The sequence below is a fragment of the Otolemur garnettii genome, unplaced genomic scaffold, assembly GCF_000181295.1.
Source record: "Otolemur garnettii isolate 467f Iridium unplaced genomic scaffold, OtoGar3 scaffold00005, whole genome shotgun sequence".
NCBI classification, from domain to species: domain Eukaryota; kingdom Metazoa; phylum Chordata; class Mammalia; order Primates; family Galagidae; genus Otolemur; species Otolemur garnettii.
The window spans coordinates 17,986,575-17,998,081 of NW_003852400.1; the positions used below are offsets into that span (position 1 = coordinate 17,986,575).

Below are 11,507 nucleotides of genomic sequence, written 5' to 3' on the forward strand. Positions count from 1 at the left end.
TTTTGGCCGGGGCTGGGTTTGAACCCGCCACCTCCGGCATATGGGGCTGGCACCCTACTTCTTTGAGCCACAGGCACTGCCTATTTTAATTTGTTTTTAGAGTGCTTTTTCCCTTATTGTGAACATTTGATCCTTACTTTTAGGTTTGCTATAAAATTTTATAACTTAAGAAACTTTTCCAAACCCCATGATTGCATTAATGTATACAGCTATGATTTAATTAAAAAAAAAAAGAAACTTTCCAAATGGATTGTGACAACTGTAATATATTAATTTAGAATGCTTTTCCTTATTTTCCTATTCCTTTATTTTAGAAGTTCATGAATGTTTGTATAATAGTACAGGGTTTGTCATTCATCCGGGTAATGTTATATAAGATTGATTAACCTAAAGAGCTCTGTACTATCACCATTAGGTAAAATGGGTTTAGCATGCAAATATTTCAATGTGCTCTATTTCAGAGCACTTACACAAACATCTTCAGGGATATATTTAGGAATTTTTTTCCCTCAAACATTGCTTGGAGACTTTACAGGAATATTTTTCTAGCCCTACCTGAGATGACCTACCTGTTAGTAATACTAGCTCACTCCAGCAATGAACTTCGTACTCCATAAATACTTGTTGAATTTTCAAATATATGGTTTTGGTAGTATAGAAGCGCCCTTTACCCACACCCATTTTATCATTAGAGTTCCTAGAAAAGTAATATCTTAGTCTTAGAAAATGGCAGTTGCTTTTCTATTCAAATTAACTAAGTCATATCACGTCATGTTTTTACTTGCCAGATATATCATCACTTAAAAATGAAAGAATTTCACAGATTAACCAATGACATACTGAGATTATCCATGGTTTTTCAAAGATACTTAGTATTTTAATTTCTAAGCCTAAAGGTTTTATGAATGATACAGCATTATGACCTACTTTAGAGGTTTTTAGTTGCAAATGACAATGCGAGTTGGTGCCCATCCTAGCTCTTGCTGAATATCTGTAACAATAGCACTTGCATTCACACCACTAGGCGGAATCACTACAGTCCTAGAACTAGTAGTATCTGTGAGGGGCAGGGAGAGCCAGTCCCGTCCTGCCCCCTACTGGAGTTAGAAGCTAAAGGAAGTAGAGCTTGGCCAGCAGCTCAGACTCCACCTCCACCCTTGGAGGGGAGCTCTTACTTGGCTACTGCTACTGAACCATGTGGCCTCCGTGATTTCCACCTGCCTCCCTTTCTCTCAGAACTCTGCTCTGAGGATTTCAGGTTGCAGCTAGATTTTCCCACATTTTATTTTCATGTTATCACAGGTAGCAAGGACTTTTTTGATTTATATGACATTATTTAAAAATCTATTAATAGGCTAATAAATTAATAAATGCATTTATCTTCTTAACCTAGTCATTTGCACCACTTAAGGCCATCACAAGGAATGCTCCATAGATAAAGTGAAGCATGCAACTCTTACCATTTTTGTAACAACAGTAGTAACAATGTTTCTTTTTATTTTTTTCCACAGGTTTATATATGCAGCAACAATATTCAGGCTCGACAACAAGTCATTGAACTTGCCCGTCAGTTGAATTTCACTCCCATTGACTTGGGATCCTTATCATCAGCCAGAGAGATTGAAAATTTACCCCTGCGATTATTTACTCTCTGGAGAGGGCCAGTGGTGGTAGCCATAAGCTTGGCTACCTTTTTCTTCCTATATTCCTTTGTCAGAGATGTGATCCATCCATATGCAAGAAACCAGCAGAGTGACTTTTACAAGATTCCTATTGAAATTGTGAACAAAACTTTGCCTATAGTTGCCATCACTTTGCTGTCCCTGGTGTACCTAGCAGGTCTCCTGGCGGCCGCTTATCAGCTTTATTACGGCACTAAGTATAGAAGATTCCCGCCTTGGTTGGAGACCTGGTTACAGTGTAGAAAACAGCTGGGATTACTAAGTTTTTTCTTTGCTGTGGTCCATGTTGCCTACAGCCTCTGCTTACCAATGAGAAGGTCAGAGAGATACTTGTTTCTCAACATGGCTTATCAGCAGGTACTGAACATGCTTGTTATTTATCTGACTCTAGTAAAATATTTTATCAGTATAAAGTGCACAGCATAAAATTACCATACCTTGTAATGAAAATCTACTTTTGGTATATTTAAGAAGAAAGAGGTATTGTTCTTCTAACAGTGTTGTTGCATAAGAATTGTGTGGATGGATGGTTCGGCGCCTGTGGCTCAAGTGGCTAAGACACCAGCCACATACACCTAAGGTGGTGGGTTCAAATCCAGCCCGGACCCACCAAACAACAATGACGGCTGCAACCAAAAAATAGCCGGGTGTTGTGGCAGGCACCTGTGGTCCCAGCTACTTGGGAGGCTGAGGCAGGAGACTCGCTTGAGCCCAGGAGTTGGAGGTTGCTGTGAGCTGTGAAGCCACGGCACTCTACCCAAGGGGATGCTTGAGGCTCTGTCTCAAAAAAAAGAATTGTGAGGATGATTCAAAATAATGTAGGGTAAAAACTGCTACCATCCCCTTCTTTGCAGAGTAAAAGCAGAGAAGTAGAGGGTGGGGGGTTTGCCTCCTTTCTTAACGTTACCATTGCAATGATTACTTTCAACATTGAATAATTAATTATTTTAATGCCTTAAAATTGACCATGCTCCAAAAGATGATGAGCCAACTCTCAGTAAATACTGTACATGCAATAGGACAGGACATGGTGCCTCATTCCTGTACTCTCAGCACTTTGGGAGGTCAAGGTGGGAGGATCACTTGAAGGCAGGAGTTTGAGACCAGCCTAAGCAATGCAGTGAAATTCCATCTCTACAGAAAACATAATTTTCTTGGGGGGAGGGTCAGGGCTGGATTTGAACCCACCACCTCTGGCATATAGAGCTGGCGCCCTACTCCTTTGAGCCACAGGCACCGCCCAAAAATTTTTTTTAAATTAGCCAGGTATGATGGTGTACACCTGTTGTCATATCTACTCAGAAGGCTGAGATAAGAGGATCACTTGAGCCCAGAAGTTTGAGGTTACTGTGAGCTGTGATTGTACCAGTATACTCTATCCTAAGTGACAGAGCAAGATTCTTAAAAAAATATATACACACAATAAAATTAGAACTAGCAAAAATATAAAACAGAACAAGAAGTCAAGAGCAGGAGAAAAAGTAGAATATACCTCTGCTGGCTAAGAATGTCTATACCACTTCTTTGGCTTTAAGATTCTGATACAGTGAAAAAGGAGATACTGTTACTTACAAGGCTCTTGTTATCAAAAGCAGAAAAAAATGTAGTTCCTCATGGGAAGCTTTTCTGGCACTTAGTTCTCCACAAAAAAAAAAAAAAAATCTCAGAGTGAGTTTCATGGAAGGAGCTTGATGATGAGGTAGACTATGATTTTCCTCATTAATTCCCAATCCAAAAATGTAATATAGGGAGTTTTACTGAAGCTGTTTAGTGTAGCATTTCTCAACAAAAGCCAAGGACGTTGCACCAAAACAAATATGTAAAAGCATTTGCATTTTATAAGGAGCCAAGGCATCATGGCCCAAGTATGTAGCTTCTAGTACTTAAGCTTATTTCCACAAACCTCAAATAATTTTCTGAAAATTAATAGATTGATGACCTTTAAGCCATTTACTTTCTAAAAAGACTCCTTTTCCTAACTGGACACTAAGGTTTTCATAGTTGCCCAAGCAGCTCCCCTGCCTCCTTGCAATCACTTGCTCACCTTTCTTGTGAGGTCTCTGTTGGACAGCATTTTAAATGCTGCTGCCTGCCTCTTACCAATCCCAGGACTCCCAGTCCCTCCAGCTTACCCTGCTCTACTTTTTTCTTTTTTCAGTAGCACTCATCATCTTCTAACACACTTGATATTTTTCTTGTTTAATATATTTACCATTGTCTGCCTTCCCCCATGAGAATGTGAGTTCACCAGAGGAAGGATCTTTGTTTGTATTGATCACTGATACATGCCCCAGACCTACAACAGTGCCTGGACATTCACATAGCACATTTGTGGTGTGAATGAATGGAAGGGCAGGTAGATCCAGGGCATAGTCCCTGGGCATGCTGTTATTCTGTACTGTTGCATGGACATCAAACAAGAAGACGTTAGTAAGAGCCTTTTTCAACAAAGGAGCTCTGTGGCTTCCTTTAGGGTATTTATATGGTTGCTTCAAGAAACTAATGACTACAAAGTAATTTTTTTTAAAAAATAAAATGTATTGTTATCTAGAACTGGACAAAGTCAAGCTAGTGTTAAGTTAGATTCTGTTTTCCATGACTAGATTATTACTTAAATCAAAACTTCAACTGAGCCAGGCACATGCCTATGGTTCCAGCTCCCTGGGAGGTTGAGGCAGGAGGATCGTGTGAGCCCAGGAGTTTAAGACCAACCTAAGCAACATAGCAAAACACTGACTCCAAAAAAATAAAAGCAACAAAACTTCAGCTGCAGGAGTCTAACCCTTTATTTATACTCTAATATTGTTGGTGTGTAAAATACCACAAGTTCAGGGTTGTCTGACTTGATTATATATGCATTACTAATGTCAGGAAAAGGCATTTGGAAAAATACTGTTTATAAATAAGGCAATTGGACAGTTGGAAAAGGATCCTGACAAAGCAACTCAAATAGCTAAATATTTGCTCTCCAAAGGGCTTTATCATTAGGGAAATCACGGCTTTCTGGGAAGAGAAGGTGAGAAGGAAGAAATAAGTCAGCACAGATACATTATTCATGTGATGGACAAGATTCAGAAGTAGTTTAGAAATTCTCTTACAGAGTGTACCCCAAATACTCAACCAAATGTAAATAAGCTTATAAAAGTACCTCAAAACTAAGTCTAACTGCCAATATCTTCTTTTGCATCACACTCAAACCACCACTCAGCATTTCATGATCTTGGACTCCAGAGTCCCTGTAATGATGATGCCCTGCAAATGTGATGATAGGTTTGCCCCTGTCTGCTTGCACATATGCAAAAAAGGAGAAAGTCTTAGCCTTCTGTTTTGTTTAACTCTCCCTTCCCTTCCCTCATACCTGGAACAGTCCCACCCAGGCGTAGGTTCTTTGTAATGGTTAAACTGAATTAATACAATTTAAATATGTTCATATATGACCGGAGTCTCCTTATGCCAAGAATGGACTCCGTGCCAAATCAGTTAATGTTCTACCAAATAAAGAGAATTCATATCTATTTTCTTGTTAGGTTCATGCAAATATTGAAAACTCGTGGAACGAGGAAGAAGTTTGGAGAATTGAAATGTATATCTCCTTTGGCATAATGAGCCTTGGCTTACTGTCTCTCCTGGCTGTCACCTCTATCCCTTCAGTGAGCAATGCATTAAACTGGAGAGAGTTCAGTTTTATTCAGGTATGTGGGTTGTTTATAAGGGATTGGGCAGCACAGAATTTCATTGTTAAGTGCAGTTGAGTCTTAAATATGCTCCTGATAAATCTGGGGGCTCTTTATGCATCTAGGAATTTATTGTTAGACGCACTCCTGTATTAAGTGAGAGTGGAATAGATGATTATACAGGAAGCCTTTGATAGCACTGCCTGCTACGTTAAGGATGAAGATTATTTTTAAAAGAAAAAAATTGAAAGTGGGGGATAAGTTAGCTTAGATCGAATTCAATGTCAAAAGCCAATTTATTGTTAACCAAATGAATACAAATTATTTTATGTTTTGAGTCATCCCAATCTGTCCAGAAAAATCTTATTAATTTGAATTCGAATGGGAGGTAATTCTGAATATTTTAAAGAAGTGTTTATGTTTACACACACATAAATGTACGTACTGGCAAACTAGGTAACTAGGTTAATGGATAACTAGCTATGAGCCTTACAGATCTTGTTAGTATATGTATTCATTATAGTATAGCTGTTTTATGCCAATGTATGTGTTTGTAAAGAGATTTCAAAGCACTGTGTTGTATAGTAAGTTAAACTTTCACTTTCTCTAATAATATCTAAATAAAAAATTTGCATATTGAAAAAATATACAACTCAAACTTAGACCCTACCTCTATCTTCACAAAACTTGCTCTACCTAATGGTTGACAGCACAATACACAGATTAGTGCATTTTTGCAGATTATTGCTACTGTAGTTGTACACTAAATTTTGTTTCATTTCTTCACCTATTTGTTTAAGTCTATTTCTTTAGGTAATATAAAAATCTCACTAAAATTAAAGACATAACATTTATCTAAATTCATTTTCCCTTTTTGAAGATAAGGGAATGTGAAGTACTTTCCCACTAGCTAGTTGAATTAGACTTCAGAAGAAATAGAAGGCCCTCTTGTAAGAGGTCCTAGACAGTGCAAATTATCATCATAAATTTAGATGAATAATTGCAAACATTTTCCCTGCTAAAGAGTTGACATTTTCCCAGTGAGGTTAGACATGACATCATTTTACTGATGTAATATTGTTTTATGTAACATGAAACAGTTCTCAAAGTAAGCAGTATTAAATGTTAGGGAACCAAAGAATGCTGACCCTTTAGAATTTAACCTGTAAACTGCCTAACTGAAGTACCCTTCATAAAGCCATAAAGCTACTTATATTACATATTAACATTATAGGCTTTTTCATATTTACCTATTAACTAGTGTGTATATATGAATGTCCGTGAGAACACTCTTTAGCATTTAATTTTATCATATATGTATTCATGTATATACAGTCATGCATCAGTTAATAATAGGGATGCATTCTGAGAGAGGCAATGTTAGGCAGTTTCTTCATGTGAACACTGTACATTGTACTTACACAAACCACAGCTTAATTCCTCCTAGGCTACATACCTGCACCCCACATTGCTGTACTGAATACTGTTGGAAATTGTGACACAGTGGTAAATATTTGTGTTTCCAAACATATCTAAACATAGAAAAGGTACAGTAAAAATATGATATTATAATCCTATAAACCAATGTTGCATAATCTTGATATTGATCAACATGTCATTATATAGCACATGACTGTATTTATGAGTATACATGCACACACACTTTTTTTTAATACACAACTGGTGGGAATGTGGACAACCTTTACAAAGAAGACTTTACTTGCAGGTACATGTATGGATAGAACTAGACAGAGGCCATTATCTTAAATGAAAAACCAGAAAGTCAAATACAGTATGTATTTGGCTCATCTGCATGCATTATTCACTTATAAGTGGGAGCTAAATAATGTGTACCTATGGACATGAGTATGAAAAAATAGTCACTGGAGACTTGGAAGAGTAGGAGGGGCTGAGGAATGAGAAATTATTTAATAAATACAATGTATACTATTCAGGTGATGGTTACACTTGAAGCCCAGACTTCAGCACTATGCAATATAACCATCTAACAAAACTGCACTTGTAACCCTTAAGTTTGTATTTATTTTTAAAAGAAGCAGCATTTACCAGTCTATATCAGCACCTATAAGGAAAAGGTAGATGTCTTGACCAGTGATCCTGTTAGAAATCAGTCCTAAGGAAATAAACCAAAATACAGAAAAGGGCCTAAGGACACATTTATAGTTGAGGAAAGTTGGAAGTTAAGTAAATTATCAACAAAAAGCAGTGTTCAATAAATTATTCACATCCATTCAATAGAATATTATAAAGTGTTAATGTCATTTTCATATTCAATGTCATGAGAAAACTACTTTTTTATTTAACATATAATAATTGTACTTATTTATAGGGTACATACATAGTGATCAGAGCAGAGTAGCACATCCTTCATGTTGAACATTCATCATTTCTTTGTGTTGGGAACATTCAATATCCTCCTTCTAGTTTTTTGAAACTACATATTATTGCTAAGTATAGTCATAGATACCACTCTTCGGATAGTGCGGAGGAACACTAGAAGTTATTTCTCCTATCTAACTGTAATTTTGCAGACTTAAAAAATCTCTCCTGATTCTCCTTTCCCCATTCCCTTCCTGGCCTTTCGAATACTTCGTTGTACTTCTTACTTTGATGAGATCTTTTTTTTCTTTTGAGACAGGGTCACTGTCACCCTGGGTAGAATGTCTTGGCATCATAGGTCACAGCAACTTCAAACTCTTGGGCTCAAGCCATCCTCTTATCTCAGCTTCTCAAGTAGCTGGGACAATAGGCCCATGCCACAAAGCCAGGCTAGCTTTTCTATTTTTAGTAGAGATGGGGTCTCACTCTTGGTCAGGCTGGTCTCAAACTCCTGAGCCCAAACAATCCACCCACCTCCCAAAGTGCTAGGATTACAGGTGTGAGCCACCAAGCCCAGCTGAGAGCAACTTTTTTTTTAGCTTTCACAATGAATAAAACATGTAGTATTTAACTTTCTGTTCCTGTCTTATTTCACTTAACACAATGTCCTCCATTTCAATCCATGTGGCCTCAGGTGACATGATTTCATTCTTTTTTATTGCTGAATAGTATCCCATTGTCTTTCTTGATATAATTAATGCAAGAATCAGAGTACTAAGCTGTATTCAATATGGCCTTATTTATATCAATATAAACATAAGGTATGTATGTAAGTAAATAACTATATATGTATCTATGAAAATGTTAAACATTGTTAATTTGGTAGAGGACAAAGACTAGCCTGATAATATAAGACAAAATAGTTTTATCAAAATATAACCATGGTGACTGCTGAGTGAGCGGTCAGTAAACACACACACCCAAGCGTGTCCATATAGACATAGGAGCTGGATGAGTTAATTTATGAATTTATATTGTTTGTTTCTTTTTCTTCCTTCTCTACCCCAAGTCTACACTGGGATATGTCGCTCTGCTCATAAGTACTTTCCATGTTTTGATTTTTGGATGGAAACGAGCTTTTGAAGAGGAGTACTACAGATTTTATACACCACCCAACTTTGTGCTTGCTCTTGTTTTGCCCTCAATTGTAATTCTGGGTAAGATCATTTTGCTCCTTCCATGTGTAAGCCGAAAGCTAAAACGAATCAAAAAAGGCTGGGAAAAGAGCCAATTTCTAGAAGAAGTTATTGGAGGAACGATTCCTCATCTCTCCCCAGAGAGGGTCACGGTCATGTGATGTGAAGTGGTGCTCACAGCTGCCATCTAAAGTTCTACTCATGCCATTATTTTTACCACTTCCTCTGTGTTTGGTTGCAAGTGTGCTGTCCAATTCCTGTGGGTGGAAACTTGTTAAATGAAATTTCAACAGAATTAGTAATAAAACATTCTTCAAGTTAATTTTCACAAATGTCATGTTTTGACAATATGATTTATGTAGTCAACATACTATTGAAAGTTGGGAATTTTTTGTTTTGTTTTGCACAACTGTAACAGTATTATTATTTTAACAACATTTCATAATCAGGAAAAAATAATAGTTAATAATATAGATATAATGTTAAAGACAATTTGCAAACCAGCAGAAATTTAAGCTTTTAAAGTAATTCAGTAGATATACTTTTTATCCTGAAACTTAAGTAAGGTTTTAGTTATTATCCAACTTAAGAAATAGAAATGCATAATCACACATTGTTTTCAAGAAAGGACACATTCATTAGCATCTAGGTAAGGGTGCATGGTAACGTCCCCATATTTGTCTCATAAATAGGGTTTGAGGAATGTAATTAATTGTACAAAGTAAGGTGATTATGTGAACAAATACAAATTTAAAAGTCAAATTAAACCTGAAATTATGTTTAAAATACATTGAAGACATCAAATACATATTGATAATGCAAATGAAATTTTATTTTTTATCACATTACAAAACAGCTTCATTTTCATATTACTATTTGGACAAGGGAGAGGTAATATTTAGCCTCTAAAACTGCTATCTCTAATATAGTACCAATCCTGGGAATTGTATAATTATTCCTAGCTGGAGCAAAAGTATCAAGTTTATACACAGATAGTTGTCAGCTGATCTCTCTCATTAAGCTTACCCAGTGACTTCTCTCTGTGGTATGGGATTTTACTGATGTTCATTGAGAGATTATAAGGTGCCAGGCATGGCTCTAAGTACTTTACTCGCTAGATAGTTTTCGTGTTCATTTTACATCTGACAGACTGAAGGCTAGAAAAGTAATTTGCCCCAATTCACACGGTTAATAGTGGCAGAGTGAGTGTTTAAGTCCTGGTAGTATTATTCCAGAGCCCATGGTTTTAACCATTAGGCAATACAGTTCCTGCTCCATCTCCATCCATTAGGTTCATGATGACAGCCTGGATGCTGCTTCTTTTGTATAAAGGCACTGACATTCTTTAGAGTGGGATGTATGTATCCAAAAGATGTATGCTACTTACCCTGTTCGAACCTGGAACATGAGCCTGGACACACATGGCAGTCCATATGCCTTCCTGTGCAGTGACAGACTCAAGCAGAAAGAGGACCAGAGCAGTGTTAATGAATTTTTTTTTTTAATTTCTGTAGAGCTGGTCATCTCCTTGTCTCTTCCTGCCTACACAAGCATTCACTCCAGAGCAGTTTACAAGCATACAGTATATTAGGATAAGGGGCTGATTATAAATCTATTCTGGAGACATACAGTTATACAGATTACTCATAAAATTTTTCATTGCTGGCATTCCACATTTAAATTGCATTTTGTTCAAACCTTAGTTAGAGCGGCCTACATACGTCCCATTTGCTCTTTTCTTATTGAAATAGAAAGTTGCAGACAAGATACAATTCTATGCATTCCTCTCCTTAAACATTTCTAAACTTACCCACTGAGGTAGTACTGAATTTAGCTGCTGAAAATAAATAGGCTTTTATTTAGTGGACGCTGCTTTCCCACCAATGGCTCTTTTCCTACTACTGCCTTGTCAGTTTGGTAAATCACTCGTGATTCTCCATTGTTCTCGTCTTGGTGAATTTTTGTCTGTTATACTTTCTCATTGAGCTCTCCATTTTCTTTATTTTAATTATATTTCTCCCCTCTTGGTAATCACTTGTTAATTTTTCATAGGATTTCAGTAGAGTGATAATAACTTGTAAAAGTAAATACCTAAGCATACTAGTATAATGAACTAGTGAAAATAACAGCATATTTTTGATATTTTCTTGTTCCTTAATTTTCCCTTTCCTAAGACCATGCTTCAGCCATTTAATGTGAAACTATGAAATATTTCTAAAAGTTAGATGACTGTTGAAGTATATATTTTGCACATGTATATTAAGTAGCCAGTAATATAAATAAAATTATCACTATGACTGATAGTGATAAATGGGGCCTTTGAAAATATGAAAAACAAACTTTTATGAAAATGTATAAAAGATGGCAACTGTTGTTTCAAATGGCAACATCTCTTTTCAGTACTATAATGGAATAATGTCGACATTTTAGAATAAATATAATACATTCATTATAATTCTACGTGTTTAAAAGCCTTTCTAAAATGCAAAACTATTGACTTTTAATTGGTTTATTTTCGCATGTGATTCTTTTTCTGTATTATCATTCTTCATAATTATTTTTCTGACTTTTGGCCTCAGACGTAGGACTGAATTCTGCAATTGCTAGATGTGAGA

General features: G+C 36.5%; 1 protein-coding gene across 1 annotated transcript in view; it reads left to right on the top strand.

The window, feature by feature from the left end:
- The window catches only part of STEAP2 (STEAP2 metalloreductase), a 26,956-nt gene extending 15,649 nt beyond the window's left edge, over positions 1-11,307 (top strand). The window contains exons 3-5 of the mRNA XM_023507740.1: positions 1,512-2,039; positions 5,210-5,374; positions 8,766-11,307. Of these exons, the coding sequence (XP_023363508.1) occupies positions 1,512-2,039; positions 5,210-5,374; positions 8,766-9,053 (981 nt within the window). The 3' untranslated portion in view covers positions 9,054-11,307. The remainder of the gene's footprint in view (positions 1-1,511; positions 2,040-5,209; positions 5,375-8,765) is intronic.
- Positions 11,308-11,507: the final 200 nt, after the last annotated feature.